At 39.0% G+C, this 21,501-nt stretch overlaps 1 protein-coding gene across 3 annotated transcripts in view; it reads right to left on the bottom strand.

Annotated features, from left to right (window-relative positions):
• The window catches only part of LOC110054742 (uncharacterized), a 140,020-nt gene that overhangs the window by 25,590 nt on the left and 92,929 nt on the right, over nucleotides 1-21,501 (bottom strand). For all 3 annotated transcript variants that reach the window (XM_089277197.1, XM_089277198.1, XM_089277199.1), the window contains 13 exons: nucleotides 19,829-20,077; nucleotides 16,718-16,912; nucleotides 16,014-16,205; nucleotides 14,055-14,243; nucleotides 13,448-13,693; nucleotides 12,127-12,318; nucleotides 11,799-11,996; nucleotides 11,134-11,382; nucleotides 10,414-10,659; nucleotides 9,943-10,134; nucleotides 9,025-9,261; nucleotides 1,023-1,091; nucleotides 310-543 (listed from right to left, as the gene is read on the bottom strand). In XM_089277197.1, coding sequence (XP_089133323.1) covers nucleotides 310-543; nucleotides 1,023-1,091; nucleotides 9,025-9,261; nucleotides 9,943-10,134; nucleotides 10,414-10,659; nucleotides 11,134-11,382; nucleotides 11,799-11,996; nucleotides 12,127-12,318; nucleotides 13,448-13,693; nucleotides 14,055-14,243; nucleotides 16,014-16,205; nucleotides 16,718-16,912; nucleotides 19,829-20,077 — 2,688 coding nt within the window. The remainder of the gene's footprint in view (nucleotides 1-309; nucleotides 544-1,022; nucleotides 1,092-9,024; nucleotides 9,262-9,942; nucleotides 10,135-10,413; nucleotides 10,660-11,133; nucleotides 11,383-11,798; nucleotides 11,997-12,126; nucleotides 12,319-13,447; nucleotides 13,694-14,054; nucleotides 14,244-16,013; nucleotides 16,206-16,717; nucleotides 16,913-19,828; nucleotides 20,078-21,501) is intronic.

Raw genomic sequence — 21,501 nt, 5'->3', positions numbered from 1 at the left:
TACAATTAATGGCGATTTTCGTAAATTATTTTTTTTTCCATTGAGTTATCAATATTTAATAAAAAGTTTGTATAGTCGGTTGAGTATCGGCACAGTACGAATGTCGTAATTTTCAGAACGGTTATAAACAACAATGACGAAAACAACATTTGTAAAAAGGCAACACAATTATCAGCAATGTAAAGTAAGACTGTTATGGTTGAAACATCTGTACTTTAAATAGCGGGAAAATATGGACAATGCTTGTTATGTCTCTTTTCGAAGAAGACAATTTGTTTATTGTTGTTAATTGCATCAATATACACTTACGACAAAATCCATCTCTGAAAGTTTGTCCTTTGGAGCACACTTTTTTAGGTTGGGAAAAGTTTAAAGACTTCTTATCTGGCAGAATCTTCTTTCCATTTAAAGTTAAGGAAATGCTTTCATCATCCACAGCTCGTGCAATTTGCTTGCTTATGTTTTTGGTGATTTGTACTCCTGAATCTCCAACCTTTACTTTACTTTGTTTCGTATTGTCCGTGACGATGTCATCAAGGTCCACTGTGATGAGTTAAAGCAATGACATCTTTTCAATAATATTACCATGATTTCTTTTCATAGATATCTAACGACTTGCCATAGCGCCATTTAACAGTTAAACCTACATGGAGTTGCTTTTGTCAAACTTCAAAATATTGCAAGGAAGGTTCGACTCCAGTTGATACAAGGCTTATCAATACAATTCTTAACAAATGTTAAACGTAACTTATACCATGACTCCGCTCAAGATCGTGCACTTCAATTCTTGTTCTCTCCTCGACATTCATGTTACAACAGAACCCATTCTTTTACATCAGGATAAATCCTGGATTGCATTGTCATCTTGCTTGTCTAGCCTGACCTTAATGAAATGCTAACTTCCATTGGGAAACTTAACAGAATTAACAATAATTTAAATAATTTAATTTACTTGGTTTTGGTCTGAATTTCCTTCTAATGACAAAAAACAAATAGAGAATAAAGAAGAGCAATTAACGTACCAACAATTTCAAAAGTAATTTTCGCCACAGGAACTGCTCTTCGGTGTCTCATGGTGAAGATCTTACCACCTGCAGAAGATAATGACAACAATATGGTTTGAAATCAAAGAGCTCTCTGAGCCAAGTCGTAAATGTGGTATTGTAATAGCACTATTATGGCTGAAATGTGTGGTGTTATAGGCGAAAATTTAATTTATTTGTTGGCCAAAAAACCGTCTACGTGAGAGTAAAATCTGTGAAAATGAAGTCTTCCAAGTGACTGCCGATGGTGCATTAAAAGTTGTCAACAAAGTATAGGAAGAGGGGTTAGTTAAATTGTTGTAACATATATGTCTTTGTTGGAAATATAAAGGTTTACCTGTTGGTAAAAACTGTTACAGTCGAACGCCTATTAAGTAGCCACCCATTAAGTGGCCATCCCCAATTAGGCGACCAGTTATCAGTCCTGAAAGTATTGTCAGTAAAATACTGTAAATAAAACCTTTTTTTAGTGGCCACCTCTATTAAGCGGCCGCTTACCTCAAACCTCGGTCAAGTTGACTCAATTAAAGTACTTATCAGGTTTTCCTTTGCCTCCAGGGCCCGAAAAAATTTCGAATTTTTGCCCTTTGGGCAAGTAACTCTCAAGTTTTGCCTTCTCGGGACACTTCCCCGCTTGCCCAGGATCTCAAACACAAAACACCCCTAAAACGAAGTCATTCACTGACGTGTAGGAATGCACTGAAGTGTTTGCAGTCTTCTTGATGTTGAATACTTTGCTTGCTATTTCAGGAATTACAAGCTGATTTATCTTGGTTCTTACACTAAAACACCAAGGGTTTTCAATGTGTTGAAATCAATGTTTTCAATCGTCGAAGCCTCGAAGGTCGTGTTTGACGCCTTGAACATTAAACTGCCTCTTGGCTAAGTTAGCCTAACTATAAAAAATTACTTTGAAGAGGAGCAAGTGAAATTAAAAACGAGTAAATTAATAACAATTCGGCTTCTCCGCGTCAGTTTTCAGTGACACAGCTACGGTGTTGAATTTGTAAAGCAGGCAAGTGTATATTTTTTCATTTGGGTGAATGAAAAATAGTTTCAGTCGAGTGAAAACTTCTTCGTTTGAATGAAAAACTACTTCCCGTCAATATCCAGGAACACCTTTTTTTGATGATTAACTTATCAATTTCTTTTTAACAAGATCAATGATATATTTTATTTCGGCGGCGCCCAAGTGTATTACTACTAGAAAGCTTGTATGTTTCCCCGGAGAGACTTACCACAGGGATTTAGCTGGATTTGCTCATTAAAAATGCTGACGAGAGCTTCGTTTTTGCTGTAGAAATATACAACTTCTTTTCGCGTACAGTTTCTACAACTTTAATACATCGATGTCGAGTTTGGTTTTATACATTGAAACTGGGAAGTTCTGGGAAAAAAAATTGAAATTTTGAGAAACTAGACGCTCTAAGACCGTTTACTCGGGCTTCGTACCGCAGTATCAAATCGTACTTTACGAAAACGCGTATTGGACACAATAAAAGCAAATTAAAGAATCAGTATATTTTAGCACAAGAGTTCCGCTTAGATATTTACTATTCAAGTTGCTTCGTTGAGTATCCTCCTCATCCTATCGCAAGTTGTGATTTTAAACCATTTTGGTTCAAGAATGAAGCACAGCTGTCTAAGCATTTATGGACAACTTGTTTGCAAAGAATTTTCGAGGTCTTTTTACAACTTATGGCGATTATTTTGTATACGCTAACAGAAATTGTACGAAGTTCGTTTTACTGGTCGTGGCGATCCGAGTAAATTGTGTAGCTGAACATCTTTGCCGTGTTGCGATCTTAACCCTCTTCAAGAGTCATATCTCCTTTGGAGAGCGAATAATCCCTTTCGAGAGAGCCAAAACGAACCATGATAAACTCCTTCGCGAAAACAACAGTCCTGTCACTAGGCGCAAATTGAATTGCACATAATTTGCATAATCTTTCAAGTTGTGTATTTTGCGGAAAACTTCCAAGAATTTGGGACCCTTAACGCAGTTTATGAAGAATTATTAAATTCTCAACCTCGGATAACGCAATTTTAGCTTTCTGATTGGCTCACTGTATCCCGGTTACCAGCCATTATACCTGTGTTTGACCTTACATGGAAATTAATGCGACAACTGTCGCTTGGCATAAAAACATTTTTGCGGGAAGCCAAGTTTTGTAGACAAAAAAATGGAAAAAAAAATTCGGTGAGCTATCTAAAGAAGAAACGCAAACAATTACGGACAATGCCGTCCCAGTAACAACAAAAAAAGCCACAAAGTTCGGAATGAGAACATTCAACGGTACGCATCCGTTAAGTTTCCCTTAAAAGTTGTAAAATTTCAAATATGAACGTCGAGATTTTACGCATTCATGAAGATTACGTAACAACAACAATTTTTACCTTAATGTTACTGAATGGCTTCTTAATCTTGGTGGCACCAAATTTTCGAAACCGATAGAAGAAGTGTCAAAAGAAAAACTGAATGTTTTTCTGAAGACTTTTTGCTCGTTTTCGAGGAAGAAAGATGGCACGTCAGTTTACAAAAGTTCATCAATGAACCATCTGAGAGCCGCCAGTTGATCGTTTCCTTCGCTCGCCGTCACTCAGCAATTAAACCGTTTTCCATTATCTCCCCGCTTATACTGAGGCAAATAAGGCATTACAGCATTTGTAAAAGACCTAAGAAAAACGGGCAACATTCTGATCATTGCCGGCGTAGTCCATAAGAAACGGTAAGAAACCAATTTCCAATGAACAAATGAAGAAACTGTTCGACAGCGGCGAGCTTGGACCGGCAGAGAACAAAAATCTTATACAGCTACAGAGGGCGACCTAGTTTTACCTTGGTCTCTTTTGTGGCCGACGAGGACGAGAGAATCAGCGCCAGCTAGCGCCATCAATTCTGTCCTTGCGAAAAAGCCCTCAAGGAGTTGAGTATTTTGAGCTGAACCGAAGTCGGCTCGGTTCTTTACCAGCCACGAAAAACCATCAGGGTGGCCTCGGAGATTCTGAAGATGAATCCGACGCTAGGATATTTTCTGTCCCTGACTCTGAAACTGGCCAGCAATTAGCTCCACACGTGCAGCTCGAAACGCCAAAGCAGTCACAGCAAGGGAATGCTGAAAGAGTTCTTGTTGAGAATAATTTTGGCACAACGTCCGTGTCACATGGCGATCAAAGCTTTCGGCAGTATTTTTGTCACTGTAATGTGCAAGTGCACAATTACTACTCTTCTCGATGACTCAAACTTGAACTTCTTTCAAACTTTCCGACCAAGGTGGTATATCCTTCATTAGGTAGACGTTTCTTGAATTATGCATGATTGTAATTTTCGCTCAGCAGACTCGCTTTCTTCGCTTTCAAATTTTTCATTCAACTAAGTTTACAAACGACCGGCATGTCATGTGATTTCCCACTTGTTGTTGTTGTTTTTGGTCACTTTAACTTCCGGTCGTTTTGGAAAATTTAAATCCAATAAAATTAAGCTATAATTTCTAAGTACGCTACCGAAATTAATAACACAATTATTCCATTCGCGCTTGTTGGATATGAGATTGGTTATAGCCAACGAGGCCCTTCGGGCCTCGTTGGCTATTTACCATCTCATATCCAACGCGTGCTCATGGAATAATTGTTAAATATTCAAGCTACATATTTTTATTGAATCAAGGCAGGAATACTTTTAAAGAGGACTCTCATTTATAAGGGAAGATGTAGCATTCTGTTTTGCTATTTATTTTGGTTTCATACTCGCCTAGTTCATGTCACGCACCATGATTTTCTTTGCAGTCAGACACAGTTTTCTAAAAGAATTAGCGATTTGCTAAGACTGTTAAATATATTTGAAGTACTAGTGAAATAACTGGCTAAACTATCGCCGATGCAGATTTTCCTTAGGACTTGGCAAGAACATTGGCTCGTCAATAATCCCGCACAATTCCCCGCACAATCGTACACACGTTTGAGGCTGCATCCGTACCTAAAAAGCTAAGAACTTTGCTGAAAACTTCATACTGTTTGGTACCGGTAAGCGGTTGAATCTGTTTCAAGGCTGTCAAGTCAAGCTCTCAGTCGGTTTTCCCATCAACACCACTACACGTTATAAGTACCACCGCGTGCATCTGGACCCGACACTTAATTTTGAAACTCACTTTCAAAAAATTTACAAGAAGGCAGCAGGAAGAGTGAACCTCTTACGGCGCATCCGTTCCAGTATTGATACTTTTACTGCCCAACGAATTTACCAATCCATGATTATGCCAATATTTACGTATTGCGGCTATACTAGTCTTGGATGGTCAGAGTCCCGCAAACGCATGATCCGCTCCATTGAGACCCGAAGTTTCGAAATCATTTCCCCAAAATGCAGTTCGCAGAACTGTGATCTTCGATTTTTAACTGTTGATAACTTTTTACAAAAAAGAGCGCGCTGCTTTGTATTTGACTGCCTTAATGGAACCGCATGCTTTCCATTTAAATTAAAGTCTATTTTCACCGATTACATCATAACGCTTTAAACACTAGAAACAATGGAAAAACAGCAAAACTACCAAAAGTCAGACTGGATTTTGCGCGCCGTAGCCTTTATTTTTTAGGTGCCTCGATTTTTAATTTATTGCCTTTACGTTTAAGAAACATTAATTCTAGAGTTTTATTGAGGAAAGCCTTGGACGAATATTACTTGTAATTTCTATTGTATTTTTAACGGTTTTTAATATGTATCTTATTTTATATATCTTAATAATTCTTGTTTATTACTTTTTAAATCTTAGCAGGACCCCGTTGATAACAGTACTTTGTACTGAAGGGTTATCCTGAGGAAATATTTGATTATTATTATTATTATTATTATTATTATTATTATTATTACTATTAGTTTGGAAACCCAGTATAGAATCTCAACAACTCTGAATTACTCTTAATATTATCAATGTTAAAGAGACTTTGTTGGAACATGCTTTCCAACTCTTTCCAAAGTTCCCGTTCTAGTTCAAGTTGTTTCATTTTTTCAATAAGTTCTTCTTCGAGTTCCTTCGTCTGAACCTCTAAACATTCATTTAAGCGCTTCACTTCTTCTTCCTTTTCTTTAAGCTGCTCCATTAAAAGTTCTTCTTTGCTATTAACCGCCACAGCTTTATCAGTAGTGACACTAGAAAATCCATATTCTTGACATGGAATATTATGAGATTCTAATTCAGCTAAATTATCGACAGGATTAGACTGAGAGTTCTTTATAAATTCATCTTTGACTTGGGGCTTTGTTGTCTCACGTGCAGCTGAGCGATAAACAGGAGCTTTCCGCTTTGGCTTCTCCTCCGGTGAAAAACTGAATCTTGTAGGAACAGATCCACTTTTCAGATACCTTTTTCCTCCCACACACCGCATAAAACAATCTTCAGGAAAGTGCTCACTGCAGAGGTAAGAATGGACACAGGAGCGCCTTTTCTCTTCATTTTAAGCAACCAAGTTCGAAGAAGCTTAGCATTGTTTATAGGTAAAGAATGCCACGACAGTTTTGAACATTCGGCCTTGTCACTTCTGTCAACACATCCATCAGCAATGCAGTACCTTACCATGCTTTTCATGACAGAATCAGGCCAGATGAACGACCAGATCCGTAAACACAAACGAAGAGAGCAGTTCACAGGTCAAAAGGACAGACGATTCTTTGTTGAGGTATTTTCGTTTGACCCGAAAGCCTCGCCTTCGCGCGCACTGAAAGTAGCACCGCTGAAACGTGGGCTCAACTGTTATAACAGCTATTCATGGACCGACCCTTTCCGAAAACGATCGACATCTTTGTATATGAGATGAACGTATAAGGCGCGATTCTTGCCAAAACGTTCTTCGCAAAACATCGCATTCTGTCACGAAGAGCGAGCAATGTTGCGTTTCTCGTCCCCAGTTTCCATGGTCTACACATGGAACGCCTGGGACCATGACTCCCCCTACCTTTTGGCGACAAAAACGCTTGCATTTTATGACTCGGGCATTCCTACGGAAGCCCGAGTAATAAACACGGCAATTTGGTACCGAACACGACTATTTAAAGTCGTGGAAGGAAATTTGATCAGGGCAGATTTTGGCCACGTGCTAGATAACCACTTCTGAACTGTGAACGCGCGTCACGCAATCAACAAAATAGCATTTCGTCAAGCTTTATCTTAACACTCGATTATACCCATGTGTCTAAAACTTTAAAGGCGACGATGTGTATGTGCAATTTATGTGACAAAAAGCAAAACACTTTGCATGAACAGCACTCCAGAACAGTACGAAGAAATTGCCCTACACCCAACAGCAAAGAAGACCATGAGAGTCTTCAATGCATGAGCGAACCCGCGTTGCCCGCCACAGCATTACAAAATTTAATATTAACTTTATATAGAATTACCAGGTTACCTAGAAAGTTGACACGAAATTTCTCCCCATTTCATTCCTGATCGCTTTAAGTCGTTCATTTCATTCACAACTTTAAAAAGCATGTCGAACTGATTTTTTGTGTTTAGGAATTGTTGCTTCTCTTTTAAAAAAACTAAAACTAAGGCCCGGTTCAAACGGTGAACTTTACATGTGCCGAATCTAATACCAATTTGGGTCGACGCAAATAATTAAGTTTGACAGTTGATTCAACCGTCGAATCTAATTATTTAGTCGAGCTTAATCGCAAAAGTGAACATGACACTATTGAAAACAGTGGTTATTGCTGACCAAAATGGCGGGGAAAATGCGGGAAAGACAATGTTGAAGTTTTATGCAAGTGCGATCAAGGGGGGCAGAAGAAGGCGGCTAAAGATGTAGTTAGTATTGAACAACCGAAGACGAATCTTAAATTTGGTTTGCCTTCTATTTTTGGTTATTCTAAAAGTAACATCACAGTTCCTCGTCCAGTTCTTTGTTGTTGTCGTTTCAAGATTCATTTATTTCGTTATTTCCTCTCAAAAATTTGACTCGCAGTATGCTACCAAACTGCCTCCTTTCAAACCGCTACACTCTCAATGTTTCCCATTAAATACGGCTGACACCGCATACAGTTGTGGTTTATGTACTTCAAGCAAGCACATTTCGTGCCCTCAAAGCGAGAGGAAAGCATCTTCTCGATCTTCCCGCCATTTTGCGCCAAAAAGGTCAAAACAAGCTGTGTGCGCATGACAAAAATAGGAAACGTGAAGAACTCTGGGTAAAAAATAATTTATTTATTAAATGTATTTGTAATGTTTGCATTAGATTCGGCACATGTACAAGTTCGGCGTATGAACTGAAGTCGATATTTTGCCGTTCTACTCGACAAGCCCGGTCAAATAGAACGGCAGGTCGACCCAAATTCAAAAATCTGTCGAACCTAATTGATTCTCTTACGTCGAACTTTGCATGTGCCGAATATAATTATTAGGTTCGGCACACGTAAAGTTCGACGTTTAAACCGGACCTAAGACGGCCAGGCAATCAGGCAGGTAGGCAGGCAAAGAGTGAAACAACCAAGAGTGAGCACACTCTACATAAACTGAATTCTATCAAATAGCATGCGCCAGCGAATCCATCCTATTTATGAGTTTGAATCACAAATTCAGTTGTTATAAAGTTTTATTTTGAAAATAGTTCACCAAATGGGTCTTTTTCTCAGAGTAGAAAGAAAAAAAGGAAAAGAAATAAAGATATTTGACTTTTCGGACCTTTCGAAGGATTCTCCATATTTACAGGCAGCCGATCTTTATTATATGGTTAGCTATTAGATAGGTAAAGATTTGCTGTCGTTTATTTGTTTGTCCTATGATTTGACCCTGGTAACAAAATTTTCCTGAAATCCAACATCTCAACAATCACTTCGATAGTAAATACATCACTCAGGGATATATTTGTTGGTGAATCAAGCTGCCCACAATATATAAGGCATCATCAAAGGAAGGGACATCGCCAAACATACACACACAAAGAAATAAAACAGACAAACAAAGGAACAAACAACAACAGCAAAACAAGTGACCTGCTTCTCTTCTGTTTCTGTTCACGCCTATGTCAACCAGACCGCACGTCACTTTCACATTTTCCGCTTTACATTTGTCACGATAGACCGGGTCATTGCAAATCATTTCCATAGCTGATGTGTTTAATATTTGTATGAACTGGGTCTTTATCTGCGCTTGAGCCTCAGGAGTCGTGCAATCTCCAGTGTAATAATGCAATGCTCCCGCTCTTCTGACTTGAGATGGCTGATATGGTACTACAAGACAGAAGGTATATCGTTTATTAATTGCCAGCGTTTGATACCACAATTATGTAATAGTTTGTAATCTAACAATGAGATTATCAGCTCCAGATTTTTATCTCGTGATAGTTGAAGAGGACGCAACCCGAGTAAACTATCACCCATAGAAATCGAGAGCGAGTTGCTTTATAAATCTTTTAATCGCACAAAACTTAAACAAAATCCTCTTCACAGACATTTTAAAAAGGCAAAGAAGCGGCGGCAATTTTGTTAACAAGCGCTCATTGCTAGGCTACTCACTATTTACAACAAAATAGGAAGTAAGAAGTGCAGTCAATAACAGAACGACATTCTTGATCGAACGCTAGTAGACAAAAACTTCAAGAGAAATACCTTGCTTACTTGTCTGCCCGGAATCGTGAAATGAAAATTGTCTGTTGTAAGTACGTTACTCTTTACACTTTATAAGGTTAAATAAAGATACCCAATGTGTACTCGTGTTTTATAGGAGCACATTTGCTTTGGGGTGAGGTTTAGCAAAGAGGTTTTGGGAACTAGTGAATAATGGACTGGGAAAAATTGAGGTTAACATTTCATTTAGCCACTAGAAATGGTTATAATTTGCCCCTTTTGGTAAATAACTCTGGGCTTGGTCCTTATTACTGCAATGAAGCTCGTAATCATTTAATTACTCACATGAACAGTCTGGCCAGTGTGCAGGTGGTGCCCACTTTCCTTTTGCACCGCAAACCCATATGACAAAAACAGATAATGGCTGCACAAAATCCCAGCGATCATTGCAAAATGGAACACAATACCGGCCTAGAGCCCAGTCATCGCAAGACATCGCGCCATTCTTAGGTGGCCTTTTGTCGGGGCAGTCGTTTGCTGGAAAAAGAACAGTCACATACACTTGGCTTTTATGTAAGGTAATGAAAGTCTTCAAGTTAAAATTCTACCGAAATCCAGGATTCAGGATTCAGAATTCTGGATTCAGAATTCTTTGGCAAAAATTCACATATAGATGTGTCTTAGATTGATTTTCTTGACTTTCCAGTCTACCCTAGGCGACCTGTAGAATGCATAGCCTAGGCCGTGCGCGGTCATTATCACGGACTCACTAGCACGACAAACGGTACAGAAACGTCAAGCAAAGTGCTCACTCACGTTTAACAGTTATTGTAAACTTGCACAATGCAGGGTCATTATTTATGTTGCTATCGTGAGCTGAACATTGTACATTCCAAGTTCCCCAGTAGAACAGTGAGCCACTTTTGTGACTGCAGCGGATATTCAAGGGTTCGTTGCTGTTGTCTTTAAATTGCGGCTGCTTCCATTTTACAATTGTTGTCATTCTTGTGGCAACAAGTTCCATATCAGGAGGACAGTAAACAATTTCAGGGCCTTCATTATCTGCGTGAAAGACAAAGTATGTCACAATCCCACGATCAACAGTAGCTTGAAAGACGCAATACATAGAATTGAAAGTGCCTGTTCTAAATTTCCAGTCAACCTTATTACATAAAACTATGACTAATTTGCACATTTGTTTGTTCATTTATTTTCAGCTACTTTGATGTACTGCCCTGTTATCGAGGTATAGACCAAACAAGAGTCACTTGTATATTGTGGTATAACTACAAGAAGTCAATTAAAGGAATCTTTTTAGAAAATTCAACAACCGTGAACTGCGATCAAGAAGCAAAACGAAACTTTTTGTCAACATAGGCCAACTAGAATTGACTTGAATTGAAATCTCGGAAAAGCAATAAAGCTTTTATTCAAACTGAATACGTTAAATAACAAGATTATCTATTATCAGGCTAGTACTTATTTTTATAACTTAACCACAACTTATAAAGTAACTTACAACGAATGTTTACCAACCTTCTACTTCTATTTTAAAAGAGCATTTTGCAATGTTTCCTGCTGAATCTACGGCGGTGTAGTCGACTCTTGTGGTTTCGCTAAACGAGTGAGGTGGATGAATACCCTTTGGTGAGACGGTGACTATCGGTGCCAGATTGCTGTTGTCTGATGCCACAGGAATTGTCCAATTTGCTTCCGCTTTTGAGTCCTTCTCCAAGCTTACAGCGATGTCTAATGGACAGCTCAAGAATAGAGGTGGTACAACATCTAAAAACAAGGCCCCAGAATTTAAATATCACAAGAAAACGAGATATCTAAGAATTCGTACGGCTTCTGAAATCTTGTGCAAGAATGCATCATGGAGTTGTTTAAACAGGAATTTGCTTCATAGCTATTTCGAGTTTGATTAAGAAGTGTATGCAGCTGGTTCATAGCTTAAGGTTCTTTGAGGTTTAAAAACAAAAAAATTCCAGTTGTGTATTGTAATTTAACCATCGGGTACACACAGGCTGGGGAGGGCAAGCCACTCAGAGGATGTATCGGGATTTGGGAAACAGGATTGGTTCAGGATTACAGCAAACTTCTACTGAGCTTTACTGTAATTGTGTAGGATAAGATAGATTGCGGTAGAGTGGAAAGGTAGCGGAGGAAACAAAGTGAAATGAGATAGTTTGATTACATACCTTTGCAATTAAAAGTTGGTTTGTCACCCTTATCCCATTTTCCATCGTTTCCACAATGCGCCTTGTTTATATTGCCCACAATCTTGTAACCATACTTGCACTCGAAGTCGCAGTATGTTCCACTGACCGGAGATATTGTACATATGTAGGGAGAAACATAACCGGATGGAGGTGCTTTCAGTTTGGAGCACGTGCGTACTGAATATAACGGTAAAAGGACACTAATGTTAAGTTGTTGAAAAATGTCGCCAAAGCAGTTCATATAATTCAAATTTTGGGCACAAGCCACTTCCAGATAACTGTCTAGACAATGAAAAACAAAGCTTACTTTTACAGGTAGGAAACGGTGTATCCCAGTACCCTGTCAAATGACCAGGCTTGACTAAACACGTGGTAGTTGCTGAACCGTTGAGGTAATATCCCTCACTACATCCCATTATGCATCTTGAACCATAGGTGTCTCCACAGTTGCTGACGAAAAAGCCATTGAATGGAGGAAGCAATCTTTGGCATCGTGTGACTGTAATTAAAAAGATGTGGTGTTTCACCAAAACGACTTAGGCAGCGGGCAAACACATCTCACTTCCTTTTATACTAAGCCGTCAAATTTAACTAGATAACTTATTGTGTACCGATAAACGCGTTGGAAAGCAGAAGTATCTTCGGTTTCTGTAGCATGACTGGGGGTATTTTATCCATAGCAGGGTTACCCCCAGAATTAATTCGCTGGTAACCACCCTTTATACAACTGGATGGAAAGAGGCACCGGGAGAGTAAAGTGTCTTGCCCAAGAATACAAAACATATTATCCCCAGCCAGGGCTCAAACCCGGGCTGCTTGTTCCGGAGTCGAGTGTGCTAACCGCGAGGCCACCCGCCGCCGCCCCCCTCCCTCTTTATCCCCATTCTCCCAGGGAGAATGAGGATTACTAAATCGAACAACTCACTCTCCTTTCGTAAACAGTGATGTTAATCACTGTGGGTATAAGAGGGTGGGAATATAATCACAACGACGAGAAAACAAACCTGAGAAAAATAATAATTGTGTTAACTACAAAAAGTGGGATCTATTATCCACTGGGGCAATTTTAGCTCCCTAGTTTAGTCACTAAAGCGAATGGCTACATCTCGCCAAATCAATGCACTGATATAAGTTAAGTCAAGACCTATTTTGGCGAACCATGGGGTTTGTAAAAGCCCTATGTTTATAAAGAGGCCAGTGCTATCCGTAAATTCATCAAATAAGAGATTCATAATTTCACTGCAATTTATCTTTGCATTTGGCTCAAATCGGAAGACTGTGCCATTTGCTGTTTACTTGTTTGCAGCATTTTCTTTACCTATAGCAAAATGACTTAATAGTGGAACAATATTCTGTATTTGATAGCAAGGCCATTCAAAGGCCATTTGGTATTCAATAGAAGTGGCTAATACAATCGAACTTCTTAAATACAGACAGCAAAAGGCAAGACCTGAGTGTCTGTATTATGTATGTGGCCGTGTTATAAAGGTAGATAATTTTTCAATTCTGGTTTCTCTGGGATTAAGCGAACTGTTCGTAATACAGAGGTGTCCGTATTATGGAGGTATCCGTAAGAAGAAGTTTGACTGTACAACGTACTACACTATCGAACGCAATAGATAGCCTACCGTCAACGGAAATATAAAACTGACAAATCTTGAAATTTCCTGCTTGGTCACTCGCGTTGTACACGACCAAGTGCTTTCCTTTATAATACTTGGGTGTTACCCCACTTGAGGTAACAACTGGATTGATACCAGAGTTGTCCGTAGCAACTACTGGGGGCCAAGATACAGTTGTATAGTTCTTTCCTTTGTCTGCTGTAATCCTGAAGTCAACGGGACAGGTTTGGCCAAATGATGGACTTTCCCTGTCTAAAAATAGCAACACACCTTGTTAGAAAATGGCCGCCAATTTTGTTGAATAATTGAAGGTTTATTTGCACTTTAAACCAACAGTTTAACGTACATAACTGTGCGGAGTTTCGACAGGATGCTAGAAATTAAAATGTTAAAGAATTTCAGCTGTACAAGCAGTTGCGCACAAGTTTCTAAACCTTTCAAGTGTAACTCATTTTAAGTATTTGTGTCAAAAATGGTATGAAAACCAGGCCAAAGAAACCAATGTTGGTGGCCAATTGACCAGTAATTAGTCCATAATCATGATACATGTTTAGCAATCTCGTTTATCAACTAAAAGGTCAGGCTTCTTTCAGTTTCCCGATGTTTTACATACCTTTGCAAAGCGTACTGGAGTTGGTTGACCATTCGCCGTTGCTGAGACAAGAAGTTAAAGGTTCTCCCTCTAGTCTAAAACCTTTACGGCAGGAAAAGTAACACGAAACTCCAAACTTTGGCGAAGAGTTACAAGCATCAGGCTTTACGTAGCCATGAGCTGGAGGATGTAATGGTGAGCATTCAACCTCTGGAGATATGGAAAAACAAGAAAACAGTTAACTTGGTTGCGTTTTACGCTCAAATTACTCGAAAAAATTAGTAAATAAATAAATAAACAAAATAAATAAAAAATAAGGTAATAAGGTTAACCACAGCCTAGAAGGTGTCTTTTTTGTTGCTCTGAAGACACGACTGCGAAACATGTGAAAAACAGTGACTTCAAACTGGCGCAACACTGGCCCTTGTGTTTGGGGCATTCATTGAAACTCATTGAAACGAAAATTTCATCTTCTCCATAGGAAGATATTTATGGGTCTCCAAACTTTTCATTTAGATTTGCAAAAAGCAATTTTAATTATCATTCGATGGATTTTTTCTTTCTTCCTTTCCATTGGCCAAGAGCCTACCACGTCACCTGCGAATAACTGCTAACAAATAATGGCCTGCTCATGCGTAGTACCATCCAAACGTGTTTTGCTGCAAATAATATTCTGCTCATGCGTAATTAAAATAACGTTGTCGAGTGAAAATGGGAGATCGCTTCCCTAGCTGTCAGGGAGTGATTAAAATATGAAAACAAACTTGGTGATCGATTGATAAAACAATTATTGAACTCGGTTATCGCAAAATATTGTGATTTGTCAGTGTCTCGCAGATCAATTATTGATCTGCTCGCCACTGACAAATCACGATATTTTGCTCAACCTCGTCCAATAATTGTTAGTTATTTGACTCTGCTTGCACTGTCAAAGGTGCTAGCTTATGAAAATGAATGATAATGGACTTACGGTACAAATGTCAAAAAAACGTGCTCACTCTGATCCCGTGAAGAATGTCAAACGCTTTTGACTGACACGGAAAGGGAATGTATATTGCAACAATGGAAAAACATGGACATTGGGGCTTCCTTGGGATTTCCTTAAGTGGCTGGCAACAGTTTCCGGTACTTTCCATCAGTTATTCTTTGACGGATCAATACCGTTATCAAGTGACTTTAGAATGTTTGGATCACTCAATACCCAATTACTGGTGGACAATCTGTGGTTACCCTCATGGCATAATAGTTTATCCTGCCAAAAGTACGATCTGTTAAAAACACCCTTAGTGTTCGCTTTATATGTAAGTGCTTATAACTAAAAAGCACCTCAGGAAACCACACGTTTTGCTGTGGAATTGTAATTAACATGATAAGATACGAGTGTTTGCAAAGTTTGAAACTAAATTGACGAGGAGGTTCAGAACCTCCTTAACTTTTCGAAAATTTAAGGGGGCTCTGAACCTCCTCAGAATGTTTCAATGTTTTTCTCAATGGTTTCCATTAAATTTCTCTAAATGTGGCCATTCAATCGTTACGTTTCTAACTGATCTGCTTACATTAATCTGCTGAAGATATATACATCAAATATCTACGTAAGTCCCTCTTAGGCTTGTGACTTGGATACACTTAACACGCTTTCACAGGCCAATACCAAGTCTTCTTTTCAAACGGACATCTTTTTTTCGGTTAGCACGGTTTCCTTATTTTTCAGTGTTTCTCAATCTTTTAAAGAATTATTAAAAGGTGTTTTGTCTTGGGCTGAAAGTGGATTTTGTTAGTGGCACCAACAAGGGAAACTTAAGGCGATTTTACATTGAAACCCCAGTGCTTTAAGGCTTGATTCAACGACAGAAATTTACTCAGCTTTCGTCGACTTTGCAAACTGAGTTATTAGCAATTATACCCGATGGCTGCACGGCATGGATACAACACCCACACACAATGTTAACTAAACATTCACATTCCCTATTAACATCTCACCGCGACAACGTAGGGGCTGTCCAGACCAAGTGCCGTTGGCTTGACAGATTCTTTCTTTTGATCCACTGACTTGATAAAATCCTCGTTGGCAATATAGGAGACACTTGTCACCAAATACATTTTGTATTTTTCCACCCCCACAGCCTGACTGTAAAGTGTTTGCTGAGAGAGCGAGATGTGGACATCTAACCACTTAATATGGGTAGAAAGAACATTAGTCAGAGGCAGTGCAAGAAAGGGGTTTTCGAAAACGCGCAATTTTGGTTTCCATAACTTAGATTTCAATATTCAGCAGCGCATCGTTGGGGTGTGCACAGGTGGTGTGCAGCTGGAAGAGAATAAATACCATATGGCACTAGAACATGAACTATTACTCAGAGAAAAAACTGAAGATTTCTAACAGACGCAAGACAGTCAGTGCTGACATGACTCGATGAGAAGAAACATAACACTAGTTTAATCAAACGTTTCTGGACAGCGAGCAGCGAGAGGTCCAATTTTATCAGTCGTTAAAAGTTTTGGGGTTGGTTAAATACTCTTCTACTTTTTTTTTCAAGGTTTATTTAGATTGATTGGTTTCTAATGATAATATGATAGATTGATAGGTTTCTAATGAATATTCAATTAACTTAATCTCTACTACTTTTTTATTTGAAAAAAAAATGAATCCACGTATCATGCACGAGCCAGAAAGTAGTTCCTACGTGCACAGCGAGTGTCACTTCCAGTCCAGACACCCAGAGACGTTGTCCCATTCATCTCACAAACTCTGCGGACAGATCCTTCTAAGGTGTAGCCATGGCGACAAGCAAAAGTGCATACAGAACCATAAATGTTGTTCTTGCTGCATTCCATTTTACCACCCGGAGAGGCAGCTAACTTAGGCAAACAGCGGACCACTATAAAATTAAAATACTTGCGTCAAATAACACAATTATGAGAACTGGCTGGTTGGCACAAGTTGTAAATTGTTTAACATAGGAAACAGTATTTCTCGTTAATAATTTAATTATATCGCTCCTAATTCAAAAAATATACCTGCTCGAAGTCTCCAGCTCTTTGTTAACTTGTTTTCGTTTCGAGAAAACGTCTCAAAGACAATGCTTCGTTTCAAACAAATGGGCCATGAACTAAAAACGCATTTGTCCATTGCTTTCGATTTACATAAACACATAACAACGTGCACACATTGCCTACTTTGTGTGAACTGTTTCATCAAAAATGTTCACATACGCTAGGGTAGGGTAGGGTCACATTTTGTCACATTTTTCACTATTATGCCAATGTTCGATGCGCAAAACGTCTCACTATTATGCTCAAAAGGGGTCACTATGATGCTCCATTATGCTTAAATCAAAAAGAAAATATTTTCCCTTAAGGTTACTTCTCACCTTCGCGGGTGCCTTTCGGGAAAATCGTACGCGCGCCAGTTTCAATAAAACCCCAACAAACTATATATCATAAGAGAGCTTAATAAATGTACTTTACGAAAAAAATACAATTTCAGCAATGCTTTCTTTTAGGAAGTGTCAGGAGGCGGTAAGGCGTGAAACGACCGAGGCTTCTTCTATTGAATTTATCGGCTATCGGATTCCGCAGTACGAGCAAAATGGCTGCACAGTCTTATTCACAAGGTATCAATCAACAAAAGTGTGTCGGGCTTTTTCGAGATTCTGATTAGTTTTCTAGATATCCACATCTAAAGTTGGAGTAGTTAAAAATATGCGAGACGTGTTGTGTAAATGGACGTCACGGGAAAAGTGTTAAATATCAAAATTTCCCGAAACACTATGGTTTGTCATTATCTCTGGAGTGTTCTGGCGAAATTTCACGAAAATCCGTCAAATCTGCATACCCTATAAATTCGCTCAAAGTGGATGTATTCCGCCAAAAATCAAATGCGAGATTTTAGCTTGTAAAGGTTCGTAAACAACTCGCGCCACGCACGGAGATTATCACGCCTAATAAAACGGCAAACCAATGGAACAACAGGACCTCCTAGTGTCTCTGACAATAGATCAAAATTTCCCGGGAAAAGCATCGCATTGCAACGTGGTTTTTTTTTATCTCGCTCACTGGAGTTCAATTTAGGACGGCGACGTAATATAATGGGCAAAGACGCCAAAGGCAAAGGCAAAGGCAAAGGCAAAGGCAAAGGCAAAGGCAAAGGCAAAGGCAAAGGCAAAGGCAAAGGCAAAGGCAAAGGCAAAGGCAAAGGCAAAGGCAAAACCCGCGCCAAAAATGTTTAAGGCGGAAAATGTGCCGCTGGAAAACAAGACGTAAAGGAATCGACGGACAGCTTAAGAAATACCCTTATTGCTGAAATGAGTTCCCTTGGGTAGGTTTCATTTTCTTCATCGCTTCCGCCAGATTCCGACGAAGTACGAGCGATGAGCGTTTGCCGCGAAAATTTCCCCAGGGTTCTCTCCCGTTGAGAAGATTATGACACCTTCCTAGTTTATTAACTTTATTTGAAAATACGTTTTTTCTAAATAACTCGGCCGCTTTTTGAGATTTTTAATGTTTTTCCTTTGGAAACACTAGATAAAATGACGAACCTAAATTTTGTCAAATAAAAGAAAAAAGCGATTTTTTTGGCCTCTGAAGGTGGGAAGTAACCTTAACGCTTGGTGTGTTGAAGCTTGAGCTACAGTGTAAATATCCCTTTCTTTAGAGCAGCCACCGGTCAGCGGTCATTCCAGTACAGAGCTGTCAGCTTTTGGAACAGCTTAGATAACGATCTTAAACTAAGTAAAAGTCATGGAGTTTTTAAACGTAATCTTAAACAAATGTTACTAGACATCTAGATATTAGACTTCTGGTCATTAATTTTCTCCCTTTCATGTATCGTTTTTATGTATACATTAATTTGTCTTATTTTAGGTTTTTAACATGATGTATTTGATCACCAAAAAGCCCCTCAGAGGAGTGTTCAACAAGTTTCATTCATTCATTCCAGTGTATGCCTCGGTGTAATCCTCCATTGCTCTTGCTTGACTATTTCGAAATGAGTATTCTGGCAATAAAAAAATTCTCTCAGGTGCAGTAGAAGAGGTATGAATCAGCAAAACGTTCTTGTATGCTGAAGCTCAATTTGGAAGCTCTCTGTTACCACCAGGTAATAACAGACTTCTCTTGGCCTGTCCAAGGCGCGCGAAGACCATCAGCCATTTTTGTCAATACTACAAGTGTTCCGACATAATGTCCGATTCTTTTGACTCACTTTTATGCTCCAAATAATCTCGGCATAATGTGCAAAACACTACGTTAGGGTTAGGCAGGTTTATAAGCAACCTTATTATATCTCTCAGTTAGTACGCGCGCTGTGATTGGTCAATTTAGCGGGCCGTATTCTCCTGTACGGCCCGCTAAAATTTAAAGCTGTTTTTGTTGCCAAAATGTTTCGTGATTTATCGCCAAGTGTTCTTAATTTTTTTAGCAATTAAAAGTTTAAAACTTTCTTTTGCTTCTAAAAATGTGTACTGAAACCTACTAACGACTTAACAGTCACTTAACAGTGATTTCAAATTGAGTCGTTTTGCTTTCGAGGTGCGTCAGAATTTGAAGCCGTTCCACGTGAATAGAAATCGTTCCTGAGCCCGTCAGACACACAGTAGAGATATAATACGTATCTTACTAACCTCGTTTTGGCGGTCCGTACTGTAAGTTACGGATCCTCGTTTTCCCTTTCGATTTATGGCCCGCGCGCTTTGCGCTTAGGCCATAAATCGATAGGGAAAAACTCGGTCCGTAACTTACAGTACGGCCCTCGAACTCGGTTAGTAAGAGGTTATTAAATCGTCAGCAGAAATTACCTGAAACAAAAACCTTGAAGGTACATTCGGCAAGGTTCCCTCTTTTATCGGTTGCAGAGTAACGTATGACGTGATCTCCTGGATTGAAAATGGTTCCCGAATTTTTGCCATGTAGTGTCACGTTGGGCGGAATTCCAGAATTATCCATGACGTCAGGAATAACCCATTCGACTTTGGAGGACGTTTTTTCCCTTGCAGCTGTGACTAAAATATTTTTAGGACAAGACGAGAACTTTGGTGGAGCTACATCTGAGAAAAGAAAGATGTTAATATTGCTGAAGCATTAGTAACACCAAATTAGAGGGCGACAATGAATGGCTACTCAAACTAACTGCACGTATCAACAAATATAAATAGCAAGAAAGTGGTGGGGATGGGGTGGGAAAGGTACATGTGTACGCTACATAAAACATGTTCCATCTACCTCAGTTGGGTGTGAATATTGCAAAGCCGTATATATTTGTTCAGGTAACCCCTTGCTCTCCTTGCGGTACTATTCTCTTTAGAACAAAAACCATTTGCTCTAAACGCATGCGCAGATTAGTTAGCGCTCGTCTCTTCTGTATATTAGGTGCAGGATATATTGCATATGGAATCACGCACAAATGTCGAGTGGTTTTCCTTATGGTAGAACTCAGCATGTAAGACGCATGCGTCTTCCATCGTTAGTGTTATGCACTAAATTTCCACGCGGTATTTTGTCCTGTCAATCGACCGAGGACGGCAGTTATTTTTCAGGTAGTGCCTCTTGCTTCATTTTATGGAAACGTCACTGTGGCTGCGTAGCTTTTAGAATTACACACAGGTCGGTTCAACAAATATCTTCTGTTTCCAATCTACAATATAGTGTGTTTGTCAGGGTTCAATTGTATTACTTCTCCTTAGCGGCTTGTTTATTTCTTGCCTTAATTGCGTCTGTAAGAGAAACCAAAAAGTTCCCGAGTGGCTTTAATACTCTGTACAAATTGTAAATTCGTGACAAAAGAAACCTGGAAAGTGCTCAAGTATTGCTGCAGACTCCGTGCTGACCTAACGAAAGCGCAAATTAATTTAATCAGTTGAGGAGACTCGTTCAAATCGGCGAAGTAGCGCTGTTTACCTTCAATACTTTTCGTTGAAACGCTTCTCAGTTGTATCAATCAATATCGTTGTGTATTAATTTTGAATTGTTTTATTGCTAACAACAAAGTGGGCGACAGAAAAAGGAAGTGGTATTCCGTGACTATTTGATAATTAAATTAGTTCTTGTTCATCGGTGATAAGAAAATTTGCGTTTTTAGTAAAACAACATTATTTCTCTTCCATTTCTTCATCACTACATCAAATATTTAACTTTCTTTCATTTATCTCCAAAAAACAAGCACATCTTGTGTGTGTTTTGGACAAAACATGGGTTTCATATTACATACCTTTGTAAGGAAAACAAAAGCATCAAAGTACATAGTTGGCGTGAGGAACTTTTGTCACGTTTTAATTCACACCGGATGTAGCTTCTTTTGTTTACTGTTGTATAGCTAGTTACCAATACCTCGCTTTAATTTTAATCTTTTTAAATCTACTCATATTTTGTAACCGTCACTTCTGAAGATGTATGTTGTAGCATACGAAACGTCAAGTTTAATATACCATGGGTAACCTATTTGTTATGTTTGTTACCGCTGTTTGATTTCTCT

Source organism: Orbicella faveolata, unplaced genomic scaffold (assembly GCF_042242905.1).
Source record: "Orbicella faveolata isolate gen_17 unplaced genomic scaffold, um_ofav_v1 contig_46, whole genome shotgun sequence".
Classification (NCBI taxonomy): Eukaryota; Metazoa; Cnidaria; class Anthozoa; order Scleractinia; family Merulinidae; genus Orbicella; species Orbicella faveolata.
The sequence above is the reverse complement of the archived record's forward strand: the minus strand, read 5'-3'. Positions and strand labels throughout refer to the sequence as shown.